The sequence below is a fragment of the Malus sylvestris genome, chromosome 14 (assembly GCF_916048215.2).
Source record: "Malus sylvestris chromosome 14, drMalSylv7.2, whole genome shotgun sequence".
NCBI lineage: Eukaryota > Viridiplantae > Streptophyta > Magnoliopsida > Rosales > Rosaceae > Malus > Malus sylvestris.
In genome coordinates, this window is record NC_062273.1 from 862549 (window position 1) to 890514 (window position 27966).

The following is a 27966-nucleotide window of genomic DNA, read 5'->3' on the forward strand; positions in this document are numbered from 1 at the left end:
AGTTAAAGTTAAAGGACCATAACTACAATTTACTCATACTTAAATAAATGGGTAAATTACATAGTATTGAGGTCTATTACAACCTCATACAACATCTTTAAAACATTTCACTTTCATACCTCACGTACATTATTTCAAAATAATACATCTGTTACATTTTACATCAATTGATCTGTTAAGTGCTGACGCGGCTGCCACATTTGTGCAACGTGGCTGCCAAATGTGTGCCACGTGGCAAATTTTTTTTATTAATTTAAAAAAAAAACCTGAATCTTCTAAATTAAAAAAAAAAAAACCAAAAACAAAAGCTAAACCTGCAACCCCTACCCACCCAACCTGCAACCCAGAAGAAGAAGAGGAGAGGAAAAGAAAAAAAAAACCCATCTTCATCTTCCCCGACCCCCTTCCTTGCAACCCAACCCTTTCTTCCCCCTCCCGTCTTCCCCAAACCCACCGTGCACCCAACCCTCCACCTCCTCCTCCACACCCACTACCTCCAACCCAGAAAAGAAAAGAAAAGAAAAAAAGAAACCCATCTCCCTTTCCTTGCAACCCAAATCTCGTTTTCCCCAATAAGTGTGGATTTAAGGAGTGAGGTGTGTAGAAGAGGGAAAAGGATGCGTGCGAGGGTGGGTGCGCTGGGTTTTTTTTTTCCCTCTTCTTTCTGGGTTGCAGGTTGGGGGGGGAGAAGATGGGAAGATGGGTGCGTGGAGGAGGTGGAGATGGGTGCAGGGGAGGAGGTGGAGGATGGGTGTGGACGACAGATGGAAAATGATTTTGTTTTTTTTTGGGGGAGGGATATGGGATCATGGTTTCGCCAGGGGGGTTGATGGGATCTGGGGGGAGGGTGTGTATGTGGGAACTGGGTGTGAACTGTGTTTTCTGGTTTTTTTTTTTTTAATTTAAAAGATTAAGGTTTTCAAAAATAAAAAAAAATATTTTTTATGCCATATGGCACACATTTGGCAGCCACGTCAGTACTTAACAGATCAATGGATGGAAAATGTAACGGAGGTATTATTTTGAAATAAAATAGTACGTGAGGTATGAAAGTGAAATGCTTTAAAGATGTTGTATGGGGTTGTAATAGACCTCAAATCTGAGCGGCTACTATGTAATTTACCCTAAATAATTTGATGCATTACTTTTTGTTTCCTATCTCAATTTGAAGGCCCGAACAAGAAACAAAGCAACACTAGACAAAGACAACTGCTGTATAATGGGTGTTTTAGAAACTCAAAAGCTTCAATTTGTTTTTGAGAATCAATTTGTTTGTCGTGCTATTTTAACTTCCTCCTTTGCTGTTATACAAGCGAAAACAAGAGAGATTTAATGAGTAAAGGGATACTTTACGTCTTGATATACAAGTATATTGTCATAATCTAGTAAGGTTTCTTCTAAGGATCTTGGCTTTCTTTATCTGTAAAGAAGTTGGGTTTTTGGTTGTTTAATTAATTTCTACCAGAATTGCAAGATAAAAAGGGATACAAAGGAGAAGACATATATATATATATATATATATATATATATATATATTTTTTTTTTTTCTTCTGGATAAAACTGAGAAGATATATAAACCGGCAAACAAGTTTATTTATCTTAGAAAAGTAACTGTATTTCCATATTTACTTTCAGGTTATTACAACTTTGACGTAGAAAATAAGAGAATTTAGGGAAGTTGGTTTTCTTATTAGTTAGAGATTCTACAATGTGGGTCGGATTCTTTACCTAAGTAAGTTTTTATCTGTTAGATTAGTCAAGAAGGCTCACTATCAAATTAAATGAAAAGCAATGAAAGCAGAAAACAGAAAACAAAATATCGGAGTTGATTGTTGGTAGGATGAATTTGAGTTAAATTTCATTGAAAACTTTAAAATTGACAAGGATTACCAGAACCATACAATTACGACATAACAAGAACACAAAGGAAACTAAAAAACTTGAAACAAAAGTTGACAAACAAACTGCATACTTTTATTTAGACCACTTTGTAGTACCCTCAAAACTAATTGGCAAGTTATTTAATCACCGTAAGTGATAATGCTGTCCATAATCTTGGCCACTACCTCCTCAGAATCCCTCAGCTTTTTTATGCTTTTGTTAAGCTTCTCACGCTTTACTGCCACTGCCGGCGACTCCTCCAACATGCTCTCGATTCCCCCGCCGTAAGGTCCCATCAACTCATTCACAATCTCAGCTTCCATCTCTTTGTTCACAAGGTTAAAAACAGACAGCTGCAAGTGCAATGCCATGAAGTCCACAAACCTCCTCAAAACAACCTTCTAATAGGCAGTCATTCTCATTTTAAGGTCATAAGCTTGAGCTAAAACATGCGGATACTTCCTCAGAACACCGACTTCAACTTCCCCGATGCCTTCTATAGCTATGATAGAAGGTTTATTCTCGTCAGTTAAGACTCCATGAATGAATACATTTTGACTAGCCATCAACTTGTTCCATTTGGAAACATAATCAGCATCGCATGTATAACCTGTCAAACAGCTGCGAAACAGCTGCGAAGCGGGAGAATGTTGGTAATGTGAAGGCTGAAGAGGAAGTGGAGAAGCTTTGGGAAGATTGGGTGGTTGGAGCTACAAAGGATGAAGGTTGGGACGTGGAAGCTGTGCCAAACAGCGGCGAGGGTGCACTGGGTGCAGAGGACGCTGTGCTAAACAGCTGCGAAGCGGAAGTGGAGGAGGTTCCAAACAGGGGTGTGGGTGTGCTGGGTGCAAATGAGGTTGCTCCGAATGGGGATGAAGTGGCGGTAGAAGGAGCTCCGAATAGAGGGGAGGCGGAGGTGGTGGAGGTGGGAGCCAATGAGGATGAGCCAAACAAGGATTGGGACGGAGTTGAACTAAACAGAGGAGTTGAAGCCGTTGAGGCCAATGAGCCAAACAGGGACATGCCAGAGGATGCGGCTGATGAGAATCCAAAAGAAGGAGCGGAAGCAGAGGAGGTTGTGGTGGTGGCGGCAGCGGAGGTGGCGGATGATAATCCAAAAGAAGGAGCGGAAGCGGAGGAAGCCCGCGTTCCGAAGGAGGAGAATCTGGAAGCGGTTTTTGATGGAGGAGCAGCGGTGGTGGGAGTGGAGGTTGTGGGTTTCAAAAGAGGGGAGGATGTTGGTAATGTGAAGGCTGAAGAGGAAGTGGAAAAGCTTTGGAACGATTGGGTGGTTTGAGCTACAGAGGATGAAGGTTGAGACCAGGAAGCTGTGCCAAACAGCGGCGAGGGTGTGTTGGGTGCAGAGGACGCTGTGCCAAACAGCTGTGAAACGGAAGTGGAGGAGGTTCCAAACAGGGGTGTGGGTGTGCTGGGTGCAAATGAGTTTGATCTGAATGGGGATGAAGTAACGGAAGAATGAGATCCAAATAGAGGGGAGGCATAGGCGGTGGAGGTGGTAGCCGATGAGGATGAGCAAAACAGGGATTGGGACGAAGTTGAACCAAACAGAGAAGTTGAAGTCGTTGAGGCCGAAGAGCCAAACAGGGACAGGCCAGAGGATGTGGCTGATGAGAATCCAAAAGAAGGAGCGGAGGCAGATGAGGTTGTGGTGTTGGTAGAGGAGGGTACGAATCCGAAAGAAGAGGTGTAAGCCGAAGAGGTTGTTGTGGTGGCGGCGATGGGTGCGAAACTGAAGGAAGGGGTAGGGTAAGAGGAGGGAGTGAAAGTGAAGTTGAGGGAGAAAGAGAATGGAGATGGGGAGTAGGAAGGGTTAGAGGGAGTGGAGGCGCCGAAGGCCGAGGATCCGATGGAGAAGCCGATGGTGGACGTGGTGGCAGGTGCGGATGATCCAAACGGGGAGGCGGAAGAACCGAATGAGAATCCAAAAGAAGGAGCGGAAGCAGAAGAGGTTGTGGTGGTGGTGGTGGCAGCGGAGGCGGCGGATGAGAATCCAAAAGAAGGAGCGGAGGCAGAGGAGGTTATGGTGTTGGTAGAGGAGGGTACGAATCCGAAAGAAGGGGTGTAAGCCGAAGAGGTTGTTGTGGTGGTGGCGATGGGTGCAAAACCGAAGGAAGGGGTAGGGAAGGATGAGGGAATGAAAATGAAGTTGAGGGAAAAAGAGAATAGAGATGAGGAGGAGGAAGGGTTAGAGGGAGTGGAGGCGCCGAAAGCCGAGGATCCGATGAAGAAGCCGATGGTGGACGTGGTGGCAGGTGAGGAGGATCCGAATGGGGAGGCGGAATAGCCGAATGAGAAGGAAAGATGGTTGGAGAAAGAGAAGGGGGATTGGGCGGAAGAGGAAGAGGCGGAGGGTCGAGATGAAAGCCCGACATTGTTTTCTCTCTTCTTCTCTTCTCTCTCTTCTCTTGCCGCTGCTGCTCTATGTGATTAAGAGGTTTTTCAAATTTTGGGGTTTTTGGTTAACGCATTTCAGAGCCTTCTCTTTTCGTTTTTTGGTTGTCAATGGCTTCCTCCGCCTGAGTTTTCACGTTCTGGAGATTTTGTTTCACTTCTACCATTGTAAGACCATAGATCATGGATGCTGACATGGTTGGACAGATGTCGAATGACGGTGTCATTGGGGCCCCCACCTTCAAAGAAAAAGCAGTCCTCGTGGGCATCCAAGCGGAAAGAGAATCCATTATGGTATAAAGATTTTGCGTCGCACTCATAGCTCCGACATCAATCTTTTTCCCTCCTTGCCGATGTTCTTTATATTTTACTTTCTTTCTTGATAAGTTATTTGTAGATGACATTTTCTAAGAATCTCTCGGGTGTCGTATGCGTTCTACGTCATTTGTTTGTGTCAACATACATATAAAAATTATTTCTTTCAAACGAGATTTAAAATTAAAAGTCTACAGATACTTTTTTGGTGAACTCGAATTAAGGAATTCTTATTTTATATGTTAAGTTTAATGCGGATGAATTACGTGATACAAATTCAAGAATTACTCTACATTTTAAGCTTCTTTTTTTTTAACATTTATAAGCACATATAACTGAACTAGAACGTCACACGACAATAAACAAATTTCATATAAATCATTGTTACTTAGAGATTAAGATTATGGTACCGTTAAATATTACATACTTTTGCAAGGAAAAAAACGTGGGAAAGATGACAGGACCAAAACAATTGAGACTACAATCAAGGTCTAAAATATCGATGATATCGGAAATATCGGTAGTCAAAAAACACGGAAATTTCGATGGAAATATCGGGATATTATCGATATCGATAAAAATTGAATAAAAACCACAGAAATTGTAAGAAAAACTTGGAAATTTTTATTGAAACTTTGTAGGATGTTTATTTAGTCAATTATCTATTAGTTTATCACAAAAAATTGGAAGGAAATGCATTACATGATGGATTTAACTGATTTAAGTTGATTATATAGCGAGCTGGCAAACATTGTGAGTGTAGAAAATATGTAGTAATTAATGAAAGAAGTTTAAACACACCATAATCATTTATATATAATGAATTAGTACAATATTTTACACTTTATACATTGCATGGTAAAATACATGAGTGACTTAGTACCACATAAAGTTCCTATCAAGGTCTAAAATATCGATGATATCGGAAATATCGGTAGTCTAAAAACACGGAAATTTCGATGAAAATATCGAGATAATATCGATATATTAGACTATGACTACAATTTAGGACACATTGTACAACATCTTTAAAAAAAGGTGGAATTTACTTATATCAATGATCCCTACTTTTATTAAATAGTTGACTGGATTTGAAGGTTTAGTGATTTGATGTCAAATTTGACATCAATGTCAAATTTATTTTTAATTCATTTTAATAGTGGGTCCTTTATTCCACTAACATTTCAACCAATAAAAAATTTATTTCAACATTTTTTTAATAATTACAATCATTTAAAGCTCTATTTAAATAATAAAATAATATTTGACAATTCGGTTGGAGAAGTACAAAATTTGACATAATGCTTCAGATTGCTACATCACCCATCAATTGTAATTTGACTCTTATAATTTGACATTTCCTTCGGAGATGATCTTAGGCTTATAAAGAAAACAATCTGTAATTAAGCCAATTGGATTACAAATTAATTCTCTACCACAAATGTGTGTCGCACGCCCTAGGGAAATTTTTGAGAAACTTTTGGGTTCACTAGTCTGTATCACGTCACTCGCCAGTCTCAAGAAGAGATTTTTTTCACGTCACCAGTTTACCACGCTAAAATTTTGAATTTATTAGATGGATAATACAAATAAATGACCAACTTTACAAATATTTTTGTGAAGTGATTTTACACATATTTTTTAGCTTTTTACACACGCATGTTTAATTTTGGATGTTGATTCCGTTTGATTTATTTAATTTGGTGGCCATAAATAAAGAGAGGTATGTGAGAAACTAAAAATGATGTATGAAAATCCATGACACTGCTGAGCATGAATTTTAGTTAAATGAAAAAAGACCTTACGCTTGATACAAGTGGGAGGACGTGACATGACTTCCTTTATTCAAGGATGAGGAATGCTAAGGTGACTCTCAAAAGTAGGACTTTCCACTGACTCTCTGCCACCTCATAGCTAGTTTAATGTCAATTCATTCACGTGCCAACATTATAAGACAAATGCTAGGAAGGCTAAATTTGTAGACAAAATTTATAAACTAAATAACATGGAAGTTGATAATTAGATTATTATTTAAGCATTGATAAACGTGCTCATTTCCTATTGGTGACACGTAATTTAGTTTGTAAATTTTGTCTACAAATTTAGTCTCCCTAGTGTTACCCGCATTATAAAACATTGTGTCAAATATATGAGGTGACAAAGAGTCTCAATTTTGAGAGTCTCATTAGCATTTCTCTTCAAGAATTTATCCACATTCTCCCCACTTAATAATTTCACCAAAAATGTTTTCTAAATGCTCACTTATCAAGATTAAGCCCCTGTTTGGTATTGTTTTTTTTTTCATAAAAAAATTGCTTCACTTTAAAGTTAAACAGTAAAAATGTGTTTGGTAAAAATAAATTATTTTGCTTATATTAAAAATAATGCATGATCTCCATACAACAACTTTTAAAAGCAGCATGTAGGTTAAATTGCTTTAATAAAAAGCAGAGTTGAGCATTTAATGAATATTTTTAAAGGAAAACTAATGAAAATGGCTTGAAAACTTTGAGTTTTAATGATAAGGACAAAATAAAGGGTAAAGTGAATAGTACCAGGATTGACTTTTTAGTGTAAAAATGTGGTTTTTCGTTAAAGTGAACAGTACCAAGAGCTTTTCGTTAAAGTTCCCTATTTTTAATTCATGTAATACGCTCAATAATTTTAGAAAATAACATTATTTATTCTTGTAGACACATTTTATCATTGGAGAACAAAGTGACCACCATTATAAACCATAACCTCTTACACTACCATTGCCATGATCAGCACCACTATTGCCACCACCACCACACTACAATTGCGCCACCACCACTACAACCATATGCGCCACCACTACCATTGCCATCGTTACCACACCGCCACCACCACCACCATCGTTGTTGTCGCCACCCCTACCACCAATGTTGCCTTTGTAGCCTAAACACCACACCCCTTATTGGCACCACCACCACCACCATCACAACCATTGCCCTTATCACTATTGTTGTCGTCACCACCAACATTGTTACATCTATTTTTGTCATTATATACAATTATAAATTATCAAACACTTTTACACTGTTTTTCATACTCAACACTTTTAAAAATACAGTTCATCAAACACTCAACTGTTTTATTTTATAGCAGATTATTCTTAAAGCACATAAGAAGCAGGCTTTTTTTTTTTTTTTTAAAGCACATCAATCTCAAAATGGCCGTAAGATTATGAGTTTTTCAATTAAGATAATTATATTATGTTGTTTGGGCCCAAAATATTAATTTGGGCCGAGGGTAGGATCACTCTCGGCCCGGGGGGCCGATCGGCTAGTAGGCTTCCCAGCCTAGGGCGGTTAGGTCAGAACGCCAGCCGAGTCCTAGTACAATGAGGAGTCTCGACGGGATCAGTAATCCAGAAGGCAAATCCGGCTCAGTTAAGGACTAGATTCATAGTCCTAGTAAAGATAGGACTGGTCGAGGTGACGTTGATCCGGAGAGGAAAACCTAGTCCGAATAGGATTCTAACTCAGGTCCAGTGCTATAAATAGGGGAAGCTGTGCATCAGGAAAGGCCCTGCAAATCAATACAAAATTGCCCTGCGCAAATTCTCACAACTTGTGATTTTCCTTTTTCCTTTTTCCTTTTTCGCTGACACATCTTCCGTTGGCATCAACAGCACTGTGGAAGCAACCGGTGATATCTTAAGTCGGCATAGATAGCTCTGTCACCGTAGAATTAATCGGTCTCGTAGTATCTTCCGTTGGCGTCAACAGCACTGCGGCGAGAACGATTGATTACCTATCCAAGTCTCGGTCGAGAAGGGTTTCTGAACCCTTATTGGTCGAGGTCATCTCATCAGCCTTCTCGGCGAAGTGAGGTGTTACACGTTATTACGTTCGGCACATTGAAAGCCGAATTTGATATTGAACTTCGTAAGAATAGTAACCTTGTCTTCAGGTTCGAGAGCCCAAGAGGCCGAGACGTGTTCCTTTCTCGGCCGCAATCGCAAGACGCAGAAGTCAGCCGCGCACCCAACGCAACATCAACAAATTTACTCCTCGGCCGAGCTCGGCCGACGAGTTGGCACACCCCGCATTCACCGAAGGACGTAGTTAGCTCATTAATTGCTCGGCCTGCGCGCCACGTAGGCTTTGTAGTTTTTAGGGTCAACATTTTGGCACGCCCAGTGGGACCCAATGCTAAACTACGAAGTTCATGCCAATTGAAACACGATCGGTAAAAAAGAAAACAATTATGGGAAAGTCGACAGCCGATTTGCCGAGTCAGAGCATAGGACAGAGTGTGCCACAGGCGCATAATCCCCTTAGCACTGCGACACCTGAGTCCACGAGCGCGACTCGCCGAGAGAGAGAAGTTAATCTCGGCGGTCAACTCCGTGGTTTAGAAATCCTTAACAGAAACACATGCGTTCTCAATGAAGGGATAGTAGAGGAGTGTGACGAGGATGGTGGTGAAGGATCTGACCCACCAACGAGGTCGTTTCTCCGAAAACGACTAGACGAGCAATCTCGGTCGGTCGAGCAGACGTTCAGTCGAGGCATTGACAAGCTGCATGACGCGATACTCAGTTCCAATGATCGACAAACCAGGCTGCTCGAAATGCTGGTTAGTAAAGTTGGTGGCAGCAGGCCTTTCGAGCTTCTCCAACATTGTCCACCAGGAAACAACCCGGTACCGATTGTACCGGCCGAGCCTATTCCTGCTCCGCTCAAACCAATTAACTTGGAAAATAGAGGAGGGTCGAATAGTAGGTCAGACGGAACCGACCAGAGGATCAAAGCAACACCTGTTGATATGACCGAAGTTCAGCGGATGATCGACTCGGCCATGAAGAAAGGGCCGAAGTTTCCCAAGTTTATTCATCTGTACCCAGCTTACGTGGAAACGTTTGGATACCCGAAGGGTTTCAAGATCCCAGATTTTAGTCTGTTTACCGGTGAATCGTCCCTGTTTTCGTTGGAGCACGTGGCTCGTTTCACCGCGCAATGCAGAGATGTTAATAGTGATTTCCATAAGTTACGGCTGTTCAACTTTTCGTTGACCGGCTCGGCATTTGCCTGGTATATCAATCTCCTTCCTAATTCCGTCCAAAACTGGGTGGAGTTGGTCGAAAAATTCCACGAGCAGTTTTATCGGCCGGGGATGGAGATGTCAGTCTCTTCATTAGCACGGATGGCTCAAGCATCTGATGAGTCACCAATGGATTATCTTACCAGGTTTAAGTCATCTATGAATTGGTGCCGAGTGCCTTTACCCGAAGTCGAATTTGTCAGGCTTGCTTTGAACGGCCTCGACGTCGAATACAAAAAGAAATTCTTGGGGGCAAATTTTCGGGATATGTACGAATTAACCCAACATGCCGAGCAGTATGATTATTTGCTCCGCGAGGAAAAGACTTCGAAAACTCCAACTCGGGGAACGATTTACAAGAACCCTACTGTCAATTATGCATCAACCGAGGATGAATGCGTTAGTGTGGATGCGGCTGAGATAGTGATAGATAAGCCATACGTTTGCAAGGCATTGACTTAGGTTGATTCTAGAGAAGCCAAAAGTCGCTCGGCCACTGAAGGAACATTGAAACCGTCAAAGGTTTATACTTTTGATATTACCAAGGCTGACGTAATTTTTGACCAACTGTTATCAGCAAGAATCATCAAGCTTCGGCCTGGTCATAACATTCCTAAGGCCGAAGAGCTTAAAGGAAAGGTGTATTGCAAATACCACAATTCGAGCAAACATACGACAAACAATTGCGTTGTATTTCGCGATAAGGTCTAAAGCTGGATTGATAATGGCAAACTGAAGTTTCCCGAGAAGAGGATGAGTGTTGATATTGATCTGTTCCCCACGGCAACAGTAAATATGGTCGACGCGTACCTACCCAAGGACAAAGGGAAAGGCAAGGCCGAAGTGGTTGAGACGCAACGCCCGCGTAATCAGAATTTTCGGCCACGGTTCATGGCCGATTTTCGTTCAAACAAACCACCTACGGCTTTAACGGGGCCCGCTATTGTCAAACCTATGATGGATTATAGCACCGATGAAGACAGTGGGACGGCGGTTTTGTGTAGGAAATGTAGAGCGAAGGTCGACAGTGAACCAGAGGAGAAGCCCTCTTCGCAACCTGTGGCCGCAACTCGGCAAAAGGTAGCCAATGAAGGCCAACATCACGGGGTTTTTGAGAGGCTTGGTCCTAAAGTACGAATGGAAGAGACATATCCGGTCAGGCACGCCTTGATTTTGATGCTTCATTCTATGACGATGATTACTATAAGCGTAATTCTAGCAGTTCAGAATCATCGCGGAGCCAAAAGACCTTCAAGCCTCCCGAGCCCAGAGATCAACGTTGGTATACATATCATTCTTCGAAGGGCGTCTACACCGCGTTGTCCAAATCTCAGAAACGTCGGCATCAACGAATAGATTGCATGGCTCACCGACGAGCAGCCCAAGAAGCTTCGGCCCCTAAGTGGCGGCCGAAGGACACAGTTGCCACTGATGATGGGCGACCACCTCCAGCAATTATGACATAGTTGGCTCAGGGGAAACGGCTGGTCGATCAAGATGTTGAGACCACGTTTGAAGAAGCTGATAAACGGATCAAACTTCTCATTCGACCAGGGGAGATGAAGGCACGCCTTGAACATTTCAGGCAAGAGGCCGAAAGCAAATTATCCCCGCCGGCTATACAAGAACCTTTGGTCAAAATTCGACGGAATTTGCACCCCCCGTTCCTTGGGGAGTTTTTGGAGTATATGCGAGAATTTCATAAGAAACATTCGGCCAACGATCTGTATGGTTTGCCGAAGGCATGCCAGGACACCATTGATATGGTCCTGACTTGTCCGGATGCTGAGCGGATCATCCAGAAGACTTCAGATCCAGGATTGAAAGCAAGGTTCCAGCACATCCGAGAAGCTCGTGTCCTTGGATTTGAAGTCGACCCGTACACCGATATCGATGCAGCCGACCTTCCTTTCTCGCTGGAGGACCTTCAGTATTTACGATATCATTTTGAAGTGTTTTCGACGGTTTCTCTCTTCGGCCTTACGACCGATGAAATCGCACGTATTACCCGTCTGGATGCTTATCTCCACACTAGGGATGCTCGGCTACACTACCAGGAGCAGGTTCAGGTCCTGATCCCAAGTACATTGTCAATCTCAACCTTACCTAGGGCGGTCACGCAGAACCAACAAGTCGCCGAAGCAGCTCCGCCGAGTGACGTCATTGAAGAAGGGACAGAAGAGTCTCGTTGTCCGACTTTGACGACAACTGAGTCCGTAGTCGCCGACCAACCGAACGAGGAGGGTCTTGACCAGATGGGCCCGTCAATCCTGGATAATATGGAAATCAGTATGGTCCATGTGTTACCTGCCGATTTTCAATCAAGGACGGCTCAACCAAATTTCCTCGATGGAGATGTGGTTGCCGAGGAACCCGGCCATGTTGATTTTGTATCGATTGCTGAAGGCGAGTCAACAACAAAAGATGATAGTCTAAAGGCCGCTTTGGCCGAATTGTTTCCTCGTTCATCGTCGGCCAAGCTTCACCATTTAAAGCCATTGTATGTGACGGCCCACATCGAGTGATATCCAGTTTCTAAAGTTTTTGTCGATTGTGGAGCTACCGTTAATATCATGCCTCTGAACATTATGAAGGCCTTACGCCGTTCAAATGACGAGCTTATTCCGTCAGGAATCACCATGAGTAGTTTTGTCGGCGACAAATCCCACACCAAAGGTGTACTTCCGTTAACCGTGAATATTGCCGGTCACACCCACATGACCGCCTTTTTCGTGGTTGATTCCAAAACCGAGTATAATGCACTGCTCGGCCGAGATTGGATTCATCAAACCAGCTGTATTCCTTCCTCATTGTACCAAGTGCTTGTCTTTTGGGACGGCAAATCGGTCACTGTTCATCCGGCCGATAGCCAGCCTTTCGAAGCTAACATGATCCAAGCACGGTATTATGACGATCACGTCGGCTACATTACTTTGCAAGGCTTCAATGAAGAGGGACGGCCGACTTGGATTTCCGTTCAAAAAGCTATCGAGGTTGGCGCCGAGACTGTCCAGCAGGATTCGGCGAGACTCGGATTAGCCAACTTCCTCCCCGAAGCCGATGTTTGACACCGATCGGGAAACACGCAGGGCCGCGGTTTCATCTACTATGGAACGACTGCTGGCCCATTGGTATACGATATCTAAACAACCAAATTTGGGCGTCAACCTCGTTGAGTTCCTTGCTGAGGGAGATAATGGGCCTGTATTATCTTTTGATAAAATTCGAGCCGCCCCGGCCGAGCTCGAAGATCATCGGCCCCTAGTTAAGGACCCTTTAGAAGAGATTAATGTTGGGACGGCCGATGACCCACGGCTTTTGTTTATTAGTGCTTTACTTCCCCAACGAATGAAAGACGAGTTTCGTACCTTGCTTACGGAATTCAAAGATTGTTTTGCTTGGATTTACCATGAAATGCCCGGCTTAGATCGAACTCTGGTCGAGCATGAATTACGTATTAAGCCCGGATTTAAACCTTTCCGTCAGCCACCTCGTCGATTCTCAACCGAAGTACAACTCAGTATCAAGGACGAACTAGTTCGGCTTTTGAAAGCCGGATTCATTCGGACAGCTCGATATGTTGAATGGTTGGCGAATATCGTTCCTGTATTAAAGAAAAATGGTGCACTGCGCATTTGTACCGATTTTCGAAATCTGAATCTGGCAACTCCCAAAGATGAGTATACAATGCCGATTTCAGATCTGTTAGTCGATGCCGCGGCGAATCATGCGATTTTATCCTTTATGGATGGACATGCCGGGTACAACCAAATATTTATTGCCGAAGCCGATGTGCACAAAACTGCTTTCTGTTGCCCGGGGGCACTCGGCACTTACGAATGGGTTGTCATGCCATTCGGCCTCAAGAATGCCGGTGCCACGTACCAACGGGCGATGAACACCATCTTCCATGATTTAATTGGCACCATCGTCGAAGTTTACATCGACGATGTTGTCGTCAAATCTAAACGCCGACAGACACATCTGGACAATCTCCGACAGGCTTTCCTCCGCATGCGTCAGCACAACCTCAAGATGAATCGTGCCAAGTGTGCCTTCGGTGTATCGGCCGGGATTTTTCTTGGTTTCCTCGTACATCATCGTGGGATTGAAGTCGATGAGAATAAGGCACGCGCAATCATCACTGCCCCACCCCAATGACGAAGAAACAGCTTCAGTCTTTACTCGGGCAGATCAATTTCCTCCGCCGATTTATTGCCAATTCGGCAGGAAAAATGAAAGCGTTTTCCACACTCTTAAAACTCAAGGACTCAGATAAATTTATGTGGAACGACGAGCATCAGGCGGCGTTTACGCAAATCAAAGTCTCCCTCACGAACCCACCTGTCTTGGTTCCTCCCCGGCGCGGTAAGCCTCTTAAGCTCTATATCTCGACGGCCGAATAGTCCATCGGCTGCCTCCTCGCGCAAGATAACGACGCCGGACGGGAACATGCTATTTTTTATCTCAGCCGCAATCTCAGTCAACCAGAGATCAATTATCCAGCCGTCGAGAAGCTGTGCCTAGCCATTTTTTTCGCCGCTTCCAAGCTTCGGCATTATATGCTCCCATCGGTTACCCAGGTTATTGCGCAGACCGACGTCATCCGCTACATGCTCACCCGACCGATCGTAAAAGGCCGCATTGGGAAATGGACCATGGCACTGTCCAAGTTTAGCTTGCAATATGTAGCTCAGAAAGCCGTCAAGGGCCAATCATTGGCTGATTTCCTTGTTCAACATCCCTCCCCATACGGTTTTGGGGGCAACGACGTTGACATCGGCATGGTTCAGACGTGCGACAACCACTGGACGATGTACTTTGACGGCTCCAGTACGTCATCTTCGGCGGGCGTGGGAATTGTCATTCAATCCCCGAATCACGATCGCTGGTTCTTTTCGCTTAAGTTGGACTTCGACTGCACCAACAATCAGGCCGAGTATGAAGCCCTAATTGTTGGCCTTGGAATTCTCCATGACCTGCGGGCAACCCGCGCCCTCGTCCTCGGTGACTCCGAGCTTGTGATTAACCAACTTAATGGCTCCTTTCGTTGCATGAGTTGTACCCTGGCACCTTACCATATGGTCGCCAGCTATTTGGCCGAATCCTTCGACGGTATTACATTTCAACATATTTCCCGGTGTCATAATACCGACGCGGATGAATTGGCTCAAATTGCCTCCGGTGCATAACTCATGGGGGGCAAACTAGGCCAAAAGATACCAGTGATACGACAGTTATACCCGGCCTTGGTTAACCAGCAAATCCTCCGACGGGACGACGTGATACGCACTAAGGTTATGTCCTTACCTTCGTTGTTAGATTGGCAGGGCTCTGTCGAGATTTGCACGACCGAGGTGATACCGGATGATTGGAGAACACTCATTATGCAGTACCTTGACAATCCTAACAGGAAACATAGTCGTAGGACACGAGTTCACGCCATGAACTATGTCACGTACCAGAACGAGTTATACCGAAAGGGTGAAGATGGTTTGTTATTGCTATGCCTCGGCCCCCAAGAGAGTGCTCGGGCGATCGCAGAGGTTCATGAAGGGGTATGCGGAGCTCATCAATCCAGACGGAAAATGCGATGGCTACTCCGACAACACGGCTATTTTTGGCCGAGAATACTGAAAGATTGTATCGAGTTTGCACGAGGATGCGTACAGTGCCAAATCCATGGGCCTATACAAAGGGTCCCGGCTGAATCACTACATTCGGTCATTAAGCCGTGGCCGTTTAGAGGATGGGCCATGGACGTAATCGGCAAAATCACGCCGACTTCTGGAGCTGCTAAGCATGCATGGATAATAGTCGCCACTGATTACTTTACTAAGTGGGTCGAAGCAAAATCATATGCCGAGTTAACATCTAAAGAAGTTTACGACTTCGTGGAGGAACACATTGTGACCCGGTTCGGTGTACCGGAAACGATCATAACCGACAATGGAACAATCTTCACAGCCGAGAGGTTTAAAGAATACACGGCAAATTTGAAAATTCGGCTGGAACAGTCCACACCGTATTATCCACAGGCGAATGGGCAGGCCGAGGCAAGTAATAAAGTGTTGATCGGTATCCTCGAAAAAATAATAAAAGAAAGGCCTGACATGTGGCATTTGAAGTTGAACGAGGCATTATGGGCATACCGAACGTCGCCCCGGTCGGCGACTGCGACAACCCCGTACGCATTAACCTACAGACACGATGCAGTGCTACCAGTCGAGTTGAGCATAAATTCGTTGCGATTAATTGAACAAAGTAGTTTGTTTAGCGCCGAATATAATCAGTCCATGAGACAGGAACTAGAAGATTTGGAAGAAGCGCGACTTGATGCTTATAACTTATTGGTGGCACGAAAACAGATTGCCGAGCGAGCCTATAATCAAAAGGTGCGACAGAAAACATTCGGCGAGGGTGAATTAGTGTGGCAAACGGTGTTGCCCGTGTGACTAAAAGATCATAGGTTCGGCAAGTGGTCGCCGAATTGGGAAGGGCCGTTCATTGTGCATAAAGTATACGACAAATGGGCGTATCATCTTAAAGACCGAATCGGTGTAGTTCACAGATTACCGATCAATGGGAAGTTTTTGAAGAAATACTATCCGGTCACATGGGAAATGCGGGAATAAAAAAACCAGTCCATTAGGATTTATAAGCATTTACAAAATGAGTAGGTCGATTGGTTTACATTCAAAATCATTCAAGGAGAAGAGGGTAGAAGAGTACTGAGCAGGGCCTTCAACTCCAACCACCACACGTCGGCCATGATAACTTCGGCCTGCCGATTCTTTTTGTCCAACTTCAGCCGCTCGACCCGTTTTTTGGTTGCCGCATACTCAGTTAAGCGATCCTTGCCGCCTGACTCGAAGTCTTTAGCAAGCTCGGAAGCAATGGCCGACTGACGTTTTGCTAGTTCGGCCATCTGACGGTCGAGCTCAGCTAACGCTTCTCCTTTAGCCCGTAGATCGTCGATTTTCTGATGAATGATGTCTTGAACGGCCGTGGCGGCTTGCAGGTCCTGTTCGGCCTTTAGAGCGGTCTGGAAGATACTAAATGTCTCCCGAACACGCTCCAAGGCAGACGACGCTCGAACTATGGCATCTCCGCTCAGGCGACCGTCGGCTCCAAGGTCGTTCAGACAGACGCCGAGCAGATCAAGACCGTTACGCTCAAGTACTTGTGATGTTGAAAGCGACAGGACTTCTCGTAACTGGGTTAGGGCACTTGGATCGGCAGCTTCAGTTGTAGCAGCCGAAGGACCGGACTCTGCAGTTGTGCTGGAGATGAGGGCTTTGAATTCGACCTCCCATGAAGCCTGCATACACAAATCAGGTTAAGTTTAAAAGAAGTCATGACAAGAATAGCAAGAAGGTTTCGTTTTTTAACCTACCGAAAGGAGACCTCGGCCATGTCTCCAGGATCGTTGCTCGAACCTAAAGAACTCAATGGCCGGGCCCAGTGTCTCAGGTTGCTTCTCAGTTCACGCGGCCGATGGAGGTTATCTACGTTTGATGGCCACTGAGGCGGCCAAGAAATATAGATAACGCCCTTCGGCGCATAGAATTGTCGGTGAAAAGAATGTACAGGCACCTGACATTTATTATTTTCTTCGTTTAGAATTCTAAAGCAAAAAAGCAATCAAGGAAAGATGGTCGAAGGTACTTACGAAGGCCGAGGTAACCTCCTGTGGAGGAATATGGAAGCCCTGGTCTTGAGGATGAACGGGCGATTCCGCCGTTGCCTCGGGTTCCTCGAGCGGGCGTTTGCCACGGTCGGCTGCAGATGGGCCGACCGGAACAGCCGTTTCGGAGGAGGCAGGGACATCCTGGTCTTGAGAAGGAGCGAGGGGTTCGGCCACCGCCGTCGGTTCCTCGACCGGGCGCTTGCCACGATCAGCCGTGGAGGGGCCGGCTTGAACCACCATCTCGGACCTTGGGAGAGGTTGCCGACGAGAGTGAAAACGATTTACCAGCGGGACCTCGTCGCTCCCCTCACTCTCTTCCAGAATGAAGACCGAGGGTTTTGGATTTCCAGGGGCTGTTCCCTCGGTCGCAGAAACCACCTTTTTTGGAACGGGTGTTTCCTCGACGGAGGGAGGCACAACTGGTGTACCAGTCCCAGAGATAGGCTGCATTCGAACTGTCGCTGCGGCCGGGGCGGGCTGTTTCTCGACCGAGGGTTGAACAACGGCAGGAGAAGGGGAAACACTGGGAGTTGTCGCCCTTGTAGTTTGACTGGAGATGACGTGGATCTCCCGTACGCCCTTCTTTGCCAGCTGTTTTACCCGCTTGGCAGGCGGCGGAGGTTCGACGACCGGCTCGGCCTCTTGGCGAGGTCGTTTGGTCAGCACGGCCCGACCGGCAGCCTTATCCCTTTTAACCACGACCGATTTTTTCTCGACTGTGGCCGCGGCAACAGCCTCCGTTTTTCTCGAAGGCCGACTACCTAAGAAGATAAAAACAATTCAGTAAGGCAAATCAATATGCAAGGTTGAAGGAAAAGAGGAGAGATGAATAATTACCTTGAGTTTGGGGGGCCGAGGCCTTCTTAGGTCGGTCACCGAAGAGTTTGTTCAGCACCTATTCGACCAGAGCACCAAAGAACTCCTGGGTGTAATTTTCCCACCACTCACCGAAGGTGTCAGTGCATTGGGTTTCTGGGGTGGCCGGTCGAAGGCGGAATTTTTAGCAGTACTCTTGGAACTCCCTCGCGGCAGTTTTACATTCCTTCTCCGAGGAACGAGGTTCACGTCCACGACTTAGGACTGTTCGGGAGGAGAGAAGGGGGACGGGGCAGCCCTGAAGATAGTCGAGCTGTCGGGCAAGGAAGTTCGGATGATATACTTCCCAACCCGACCGTTTTCCGTCGCAGCCGAGAGGGAGGTCGCGAGCAAGTACAAACGACCCCCAGGTCTGACGAAGATCGGCGTCCTCCTCCGCGCCCCACGTAGAGGTAGGCAGCCTAATGGAGGAAGGATAGTCTCGACGACGACATATCAGGAACTCATCGTTGGAGAAGTCGTCGATAGCGAAGAGGTACCGAAATACCTCTTCGGCTTGATGGGGAGGTGTCGGTCGAGAGGCCAGCTGAGGTCCAATCGCCTCTGTTGGTGAGAAGTCAGCTATGGCCGGCCGAAGGGAGGCGAAGTAAACTTGTAACCAGAGTTGGAAGACCCAGAGGGGACCATTCTGGTGTGGATCGATTTTGTGGAGGGTCGCCTCGGCCAGGCAGCGGAAGAGATGGGTGAGAATGTTGGAGCTTAGTGCCAGGATATGACCACTGGCCAGGGCCTCGACTACCGGCATATTCTCGACCAAGCATTTGTTTGACTTGGTACAACAAATGTACTTGTTGTACCAATAGAAGAGGAAGGCTTCATGCTCTCCCTCTCGCAGGTCCTCCTCTCCTCGGCCAGCGAAGTGAAGATAGAGGGTGTTGTAATTAAAGAAGTTCTTGTGGAGCTTCTGGATGTCTTCTTTCGACGGGATTTGACCGTCACGGTTCAAGGCCTCGAAGGCTTGTCGATCAAAAAGCGTCTTCAGATCAATATTCGACGGGTGCCCAGAGAGGGCCGCGTCGATAGGGATCCCGGTTGCCGAAGTCCCCAGAATGGCGGTGACATCAAGGATGGTGGGACCGATGGGACTAAGAGGAAGAACCAGGGTGTTGGTGGCCGAGCACCAGAAGCACAAGACGGCTAGGAGAAGCTCATTGTCGAGAACGACATCCATTGACGAGAGGAGGATGACGTCGTAGATACCGAGGGCTTTCCATTGCTCGCCGAAGAGCCGTTCCATTCGAACAACCCAGGCTACCCAGGATGTGGTCGTCGAGGGCCAGGAGCCTTGGGGTTTCGCCGCATCCTATCTCGACCATTCAAACCCTTGTAGCAAGGGTGTTAAGCAGTGCTCCTAGAGAAGGCCAGTAATGGTCGGCGGTATTGTAGCCTTGAAGAGAGGACCCAAGATTTGGTGGACGGTGCTCATGTCACTTTCAAACTGTATAGTCTTGATAGAGCTCCGATCAAGAATCTTCTGATGCTGGTCACATTCCCTGGAAAGCTTAGAGATGAAGGACGCCATTGTAAGAAGGAAGCACGGCGTAAAAGGGTTTTCTGGGTTGGGGAATTTGAAGACGAAGACCTGGAAAAAGAAATGTGCTGGAGAATAAGAGCAAGAATTTTCAGAAAGTTTTGAGAGCGTAAAGTGCGAATGAGAGATTTTCAATATTTACAGGCTTTTGGCAGGAAGGGTAATCGTTTGAAATTCAAAACAAGGGGCAAAATCGACCGAAAGAATCGTTGATCATGATGAACATTTGGGAAATGCAGTTGAAAAGACCGAAGGTTTCAGATGTTGGGGGTGCACGATTGCGTGTGACGGCGAAATTAATGGCGGAAGACGTTTCGACGCCTGCACGATGACAAGTGGGCTCACGAACTGAGGAAGTGGCTCGCAGATTGAGATAGTGGTCATAATGGCAAGACGGTTCAGGCAGCCGCACGCCTTTGACTTCATTATTGGGATTGGTTGTGTTAGAGGACGCCACGTGGCGAGTTCGGTTAACAGAATCAAGATCGTGCAATTATGTTCAATGAATACGCCTTGGAACTCGGGCATTAGGGCTCTGAGTAATAGATTCGCTTCTTCAAGGCCGAAACTCGGCCGAAGGATTCAGACCGAGGACCTCAGAAGCGATGGGGCAATGTTTGGGCCCAAAATATTAATTTGGGCTGAGGGTAGGATCACTCTCGGCCCGGGGGGCCGATCGGCTAGTGGGCTTCCCAGCCTAGGACGGTTAGGTCAGAACGCCAGCCGAGTCCTAGTACAATGAGGAGTCTCGACGGGATCAGTAATCCAGAAGGCAAATCCGGCTCAGTTAAGGACTAGATTCATAGTCCTAGTAAAGATAGGACTGGTCGAGGTGACGTTGATCCGGAGAGGAAAACCTAGTCCGAATAGGATTCTAACTCAGACTTAAGGTCCAGTGCTATAAATAGGGGAAGCTGTGCATCAGGAAAGGCCCTGCAAATCAATACAAAATTGCCCTGCGCAAATTCTCACAACTTGTGATTTTCCTTTTTCCTTTTTCGCTGACACATCTTCCGTTGGCATCAACAACACTGTGGAAGCAACCGGTGATATCTTAAGTCGGCATAGATAGCTCTGTCACCGTAGAATTAATCGGTCTCGTAGTATCTTCCGTTGGCATCAACAGCACTGCGGCGAGAACGATTGATTACCTATCCAAGTCTCGGTCGAGAAGGGTTTCTGAACCCTTATTGGTCGAGGTCATCTTATCAGCCTTCTCAGCGAAGTGAGGTGTTACACGTTATTACGTTCGGCACATTGAAAGCCGAATTTGATATTGAACTTCGTAAGAATAGTAACCTTGTCTTCAGGTTCGAGAGCCCAAGAGGCCGAGACATGTTCCTTTCTCGGCCGCAATCGCAAGACGCAGAAGTCAGTCGCGCACCCAACGCAACATCAACAAATTTACTCCTCGGCCGACGAGTTGGCACGCCCCGCATTCACCGAAGGACGTAGTTAGCTCATTAATTACTCGGCCTGCGCGCCACGTAGGCTTTGTAGTTTTTAGGGTCAACATATGTATTTGACCAAAACGATTTTAAATAATTTGTAATAAGATGACGCGAAAGAAGAACAAAAATGTGACACATGAAATTAAACCAATGCAAATGATTTTCTTGGGTTTTAAAACCCATATTTTTTTTTGTTGGTTTATCATTTTCACCAACCTTCACCTCATCAATACTTAAAGAAGGGTTGTGCTATCCACACACCTCATTTTACTTCTCACACACCCCTTGATGATTTCTATCCGTTAATCTTCTTCAATTCATCCGATCCGACGACCGAAAATTAAAAAGATGTGTGAGAAGTAAAATGAGGTGTGTGGATATCACACCCCCTTAAAGAAATGTATTATGTTCCGATCCAGAAACCAAGCTCCACCTCATCAATACTTAAATAATTTGATGCATTACTTTTGTTTCCTTTCTCAATTTGAAGGCCCAAACAAGAAACAAAGCAACACTAGACAAAGCCGACTGCTGTATAATGGGTGTTTTAGAAACTCAAAAGCTTCAGTTTGTTTTTGAAAATCAATTTGTTTGTCGTGCTCTTTTAACTTCATCTTTTATTGTTATACAAGCGAAAACAAGAGAGATTTAATGAGTAAAGGAATACTTTACGTCTTCATATACAAGTATATGGTCATAATCTAGCAAGGCCTCTTCTAAGGATCTTGGCTTTCTTTATCTGTAAAGAAGTTGGGTTTTTGGTTGTTTAATTAATTTCTACCAGAATTGCAAGATAAAAAAGGATACAAAGGACAAGACAAATATAAAATGGCAAACAAGTTTATTTATCTTAGGAAAGTAACAGTATTTTCATATTCACTTTTAGGTTATTACAACTTTGACGTCAAAAATAAGAAAATTTAGGAAAGGTGGTTTTCGTATAAGTTAGGATTTCTTCAATGCGTGTCGGATTCTTTACCGAAGTAAGTTTTTATCTCTCAGATTAGTCACAAAGACTTACTGTCAAATTAAATGAAAGCAGAAAACAGAAAACAAAATATCAGAGTTGACTGCTGGTAGGATGAATTCGAGTTAAATTCCATTGAAAACTTTAAAATTGACAAGGATTACCAGAACCATACAATTACCACATAACAAGAACACAAAGGAAACTAAAAAACTTCAAACAAAAGTTGAAAAACAAACAACCAACGACATAAGAAAATAGACTGCATACTTTTATTTAGACCATTTTGTAGTACCCTCAAAACTAATTGGCAAGTTATTTAATCACCATAAGTGATAATGCTGTCCATAATCTTGGCCACTACCTCCTTAGAATCCCTCAGCTTTTTTATGCTTTTGTTAAGCTTCTCACGCTTTACTGCCACTGCCGGCGACTCCTCCAACATCCTCTCGATTCCCCCGCCGTAAGGTCCCATCAACTCATTCACAATTTCAGCTTCCATCTCTTTGTTCACAAGGTTATTAACAGATAGCTGCAAGTGCAATGCCATGAAGTCCACAAACCTCCTCAAAACAACCTTCCAATAGGCAGTCATTCTCATTTTAAGGTCATAAGCTTGAGCTAAAACATGCGGATACTTCCTCAGAACACCGACTTCAATTTCCCCGATGCCTTCTATGATAGAAGGTTTATTCTCGTCAGTTAAGACTCCATGAATGAATTGATTCTGACTAGCCATCAACTTGTTCCATTCGGAAACATAATCAGCATCGCATGTATAATCTGTCAGCTTTTCCATCTCTACAAGCTCCAGCATCCACTTGATTGACCCTTCCTTCATCTTGGCCATTAGATTATGGCCGGCACGCCTTGCTGACAGCTGCAGCTGATAATAGTTCTCTGAATTACGCATCAAGACAGAAATAACCGCCTCTTCAATGTAGATCCACACTTGTTCCACAAATGCAATCGGAATACTTGAAATTCCATTCACTTTTCTCTGCAAGATAATGTGGAAAGCATTGCGCGGAAGAAAGTTCGGAAGTGAAATACCTTTGTTCTCCTCCAAGATCTTGATTTCCTCCATCAAGAAGTTGCTCTTTGCATCACTTTCAGGACATCTGTGAAGTTCATCCGAGTACTGGTTGAGCATCTCAACCAATCTAGCAGTGCAGTGCATGCGATTGTCTTCCGCGTACTCCTCAAATTCTCCTCTCAAAAGGATCTTCCTAAGCGATTCCTTAGCCAAGCCAATGATTTGCATAAAGGCCGTCATGGCCTCAGCAACAGACGAAAGACTCTTGGGCATTTTATTCAGTTCCATAATGCAAAAATTCAGCCTGTCATTGATCTTCTTCACTATATCGGGTAAAGTTTTTGCTATGCTGTTTGGGCATTTTATTCAGTAGTCAAGGTAACGTTCTGCCATGGTTAACCACCCGTAAGGGTCCTCGCCATTAAATCATGGCAGTGCCATTTTAATAGCTTTAAAATGTGAATGAGGGTTCTAGGGAGGTGGGTTGGGTAATATGGGAAGGGGTGGTGAGGAGTTGGGTGCCGTGGAGGGACTTAAGTGGAAGGATTGTGAGTGTGCCGAGAAGGAAGAGAGGTGGGGGGTGAGAAAAGTGAGGAAGAGCCATAGTGATAAATGGTAGGGTTGGGGCTGTAGTGGTGGGAATGGGGGTGGGTGAAGTGGTGGTGGTGTAAGTGGAAAATGGGGCTAAGCTCGGGGAGAGTGCGTAGGAAATGCCCAGACTTGAGGATTGAGCACTGAAAGGCACAAAAATTAGGCGAAATGAAGGGGATGGGTTAAGGTTAGAGGGACGGGGACCGAGAAATGAAGTGGTCTGGTGTTGAGGTTGAATGGGGGTTGAAGAGGGGTTGGGTGTGTGGTGGGTGGAGGTTTGGGAGGGTGGAGGCCCCGATTTGAGGATTCGAAGTTCGTCAAGCATTAGGGATTGAAAAGCTGCAAACTGTGAGGTTATATTGTTTTGAAAAGCTGTGTTGGAGGTGTTCAAGGTTTCGAGAGATTTCTGGAGGTGGGTTTGTTGTGTTTCCAGGGCGAAGATTGAGTCACACAAGTCATCAACTTGAGTTCGCAGGTATTTTTGACGAACATCAACCGCAACAGTGACGGCGTCTGGATCAGAGGTGGCGGACTGCATGTTTTTGCCCATTAAATCGACGGGCTCTGATACCAATTGGTATGCCCAATCGGTTCAGGTTGGCTGAAAATGGCAACTTTAATACAAAATAGTGCAGGAATTTAAAAGAAGAAAGGGAAAGAAGAGTTTGAGAAAAAAGAGGCAACTTTAATTCATCATTTCATAGGTTCTTTCTACTCTCCTTTGTTACAAATTTATACTCCTCGTAAAAGGAAAAAACCCTAGCTACTTGGACGTAAGGAAAGAAGGTTGGTACGGCCCGGTTACAAGAGGAGAAGTAGTGGACTCAAGTAAATGGGCTTAACATGGTGTCGTTGGGGCCCCCACCATCAAAGAAAAAGCAGTTCCATGGGCATCCAAGAGGAAAGAGAACCCACAATAGTATAAAGATTTTGCGTCACACTCGTTGCTTCGACATCAATCATTTTCCCTCCTTGCCGATGTTCTTTATATGTTACTTTCTTTCTTCATAAGTTGTTTGTAGATGACATGTTCTGAGAATCTCTTGGGTGTCGTATGCGTGCTACAATACTCGTTTGTGTCAAAACATACATAAACATTATTTCTTTCCGTTGAGATTTAAAATTAAAAGTCCATAGACACTTTTTGGTGAACTCGAATTAAGGAATTCTCATTTTATGTGTTAAGTTTTATGCGGATGAGTTACGTAATACAAATTCAAAAATTACTCTACATTTTAAGCTTTTTTTTTTAAACATTTATAAGCACATATAACTGAACTAGGACGCCACACAACAATAAACCAATTTTATATAAATCATTGTTACTTGGAGATTAAGATTATGGCACCATGAAATATTACATAGTTTTGCAAGAAAAAAAAAAGAACGTGGGAAAGATGACAGGGCTAAAACAATTGAGACTACAATTTAGGACGCATTGTACCACATCTTTAAAAAAAGGTGGAATTTTCTTATATTAGTGAACCCTACTTTTATTAAATAGTTTTCAATGTAATTTACTAAAGTATAGCCTCTCTAGCATGATAAGCCTATGAGTAATTAGCATTTGTAGACATCAAATGCTAATGAGAAAAAAAAAATCTAATTTCATCCTATCTAGGGATGGGCAAAATACCTATGGGTATGGGTAACTGCGGTTACCCGCCTATTTAAAGTTGACGGTTATGGTTATGGGTAACCATTTAGACAAATAAACGGTTATGAGTATAATCGTTTATCCTTGAAATTTAAATGGGCGGTTATGGGTATTATCCGCAGTTATAACGGGTATCCATCGGTTAAAGGTAATATTCATGGTTATAACGGGTATCCATTTACCCATTTAACTTAGGGAACTTTAACGAAAAGCACCCGGTACTGTTCACTTTAACGAAAAACCACATTTTTACACTAAAAAGTCAATCCTGGTACTATTCACTTTACCATTTATTTTGTCCTTATCATTAAAACTCAAAATTTTCAAACCCTTTTCATTAGTTTTCCTTTTAATTTAATATATGTAAAATTAAAAAAAAATTAAAAACCCTCATAGAATAAGTTACAACTCCGTCACTCTCTCTCTCTCCGCCTCTCGACTTCGTCACTCTCTCTCTCTGTCGCTCTCTCTCTCTCTGCGCCTCTCTCTCCTCAAGCAATCCTTCGCCACCATCGTCGGTGTCGTCGTCCTATACGCCTTCCTCAACACCTTCCCACCGCCACTTCCAAGGTTGAGAACGCATTCCCCTCCTTCTCTTCCGCAGCGTCCAATTCGATCTCCTCCGACGTGTTTGCTACCCTGGAAAATCAGCTTAATTTACCCGGAAAGCCCGTTAAAGTGTACCTCTACGATCTCCTTAAGCGGTTCACTTACGGAGTCATCGAGCATCATTTGCTGGCTCGCGGTGGCCGGCCCGACGACGACGTTTCGAAGCTCAAGTACCCGGGTCACCAGCACATGGGTGAGTGGTACCTGTTCCAGGACCTGCTCAAACCCGAATCGGAACGGGTCGGTTCGCCCGTTGAGAGGGTATTGGATCCGGAAGAGGCAGACTTGTTCTACGTGCCGTTCTTCTCGTCATTGAGCCTGATTGTTAACCCGACGCGACCGGCTTCCGGGTCGGAGAAGCCGTTGTACAGCGACGAGGAGAATCAGGTGGCCTTGATTAAGTGGCTGGAATCGCAGAAGTACTGGAAGAGGAACAATGGCCGAGACCATGTGATCATGGCTTTGGACCCCAATGCTCTGTACAAAGTGATTGACAAAGTCAAAAATACAAAGTGATTGACAAAGTCAAAAATTGTGTACTGCTTGTTTGCGATCAAGAAGAAAATATCGGAAATAACGGTAGTCTGAAAACACGGAAATATCGATGGAAATATCGGGATAATATCGATATCGATAAAAATTACATGGAAACCACGGAAATTGTAAGAAAAACTTGGAAATTTTTAATGAAACTTTGCAGGATGTTTATTTAGTCAATTATCTATTAGTTTATCATAAAAAATGGGAAGGAAATGCATTGTATGATGGATTTAACTGATTTAAGTTGATTATATAGCGAGCTGGCAAATTTTTCACTCTTTGAGGTTCAAATTTTTCACTCTTTCCCTGAAATTATATATTTTCATTTTTTCCCTGAAATTGAGTCTTTTATCCTAATCTAATATGGACCCCAGATTAATTTATATTTTCACTCTTTCCCTGAAATTATATAAATTGTGCAATTGAGTCCTTTATCCTAATCTAATCTGGACCCTCCATCTTGATTCTCACTCTTTGTCACGCTGCCACGTGGCAGACCACTAACCCTCACCCTATCTCTCTCTCTCTTTTCCCAAGTCCCTCTCGGACCCCTCACTCTCTCTCAGTTCTCAACTCTATCTCTCTCTCGAACTCTCGTTCTCTCACTCCAATTCCCCGATCGCACCCACACCCAGGCACACCCAAATCCGTCCACCCCGATGCCAGCGCAGCATCTCCACCACCCTCCTAAACTCTCCCTCCCTCTCCTCCGTCTCTGGGAAGCACGGCGACGCGCAGAGGAAGCTCGGCTGCCGTTGCGACGCCGACGACGGAGCCTCGGCAATATTATCGCTAATATCGCGATATTATCACGAAAACCATTTGGATAGTTATAAAAATATCGGTCCCCTTAAAAACCGATAATATCGGCGATATATCGTCGATATTATCGGCATTTTCTTCCTTGTTTGCGATTTTGGGCGGTTGAAGGAGGACCAAGGATCGCTTGTGAAGGACGTGATCGTGCCTTACTCTCGACTTCTTCGTTCGGTGATGATACTGATGTGAATGTGGAAAAACTAATCTTTATTTTTATTTTTTTACTTTGGAGTTATTGGTGATACTCATTCAATTTATGCATACTAATTCAATTATACATTTCTTTTGTAGGCCTCTTTTGGTGACAATGAGTCGATGATACTTTGTGATTGAACGTGTTCGAAACACAGATTTCAATTAGATGAAATTATGTGAAATAATAGAGGGTTAACTCATGTGATGAATTAGATGAAATTTGGTTGGTTTCATATGGTTGTTTTTTCTCAGGTTCCTGAACTTCCATAATTTATTGGTTGCTATACAGAATAAAAAAAACTGATTGGTTGCTATACAGAAAAATA

The 27966-nt window shown here is 44.4% G+C and overlaps 2 protein-coding genes and 1 long non-coding RNA gene across 4 annotated transcripts in view; 1 reads left to right on the plus strand and 2 right to left on the minus strand.

Moving 5' to 3' along the window:
• The window catches only part of LOC126600115 (dynamin-related protein 4C-like), a 45821-nt gene extending 22031 nt beyond the window's left edge, over positions 1-23790 (minus strand). For both annotated transcript variants that reach the window (XM_050266661.1, XM_050266662.1), the window contains exons 1-2: positions 22881-23790; positions 2266-2395 (exon numbers count right to left, since the gene is read on the minus strand). In XM_050266661.1, coding sequence (XP_050122618.1) covers positions 2283-2395; positions 22881-23517 — 750 coding nt within the window. In that variant the 5' untranslated portion in view covers positions 23518-23790 and the 3' untranslated portion in view covers positions 2266-2282. The remainder of the gene's footprint in view (positions 1-2265; positions 2396-22880) is intronic.
• LOC126600343 (dynamin-related protein 4C-like) overlaps positions 1-27966 on the minus strand; it is a 65806-nt gene that overhangs the window by 33157 nt on the left and 4683 nt on the right. The window lies entirely within an intron of this gene.
• Positions 2729-3910, plus strand: LOC126600123 (uncharacterized). The gene is made up of 3 exons (XR_007615357.1): positions 2729-2956; positions 3092-3544; positions 3851-3910. It is a non-coding gene; the product is annotated as an uncharacterized LOC126600123 (long non-coding RNA).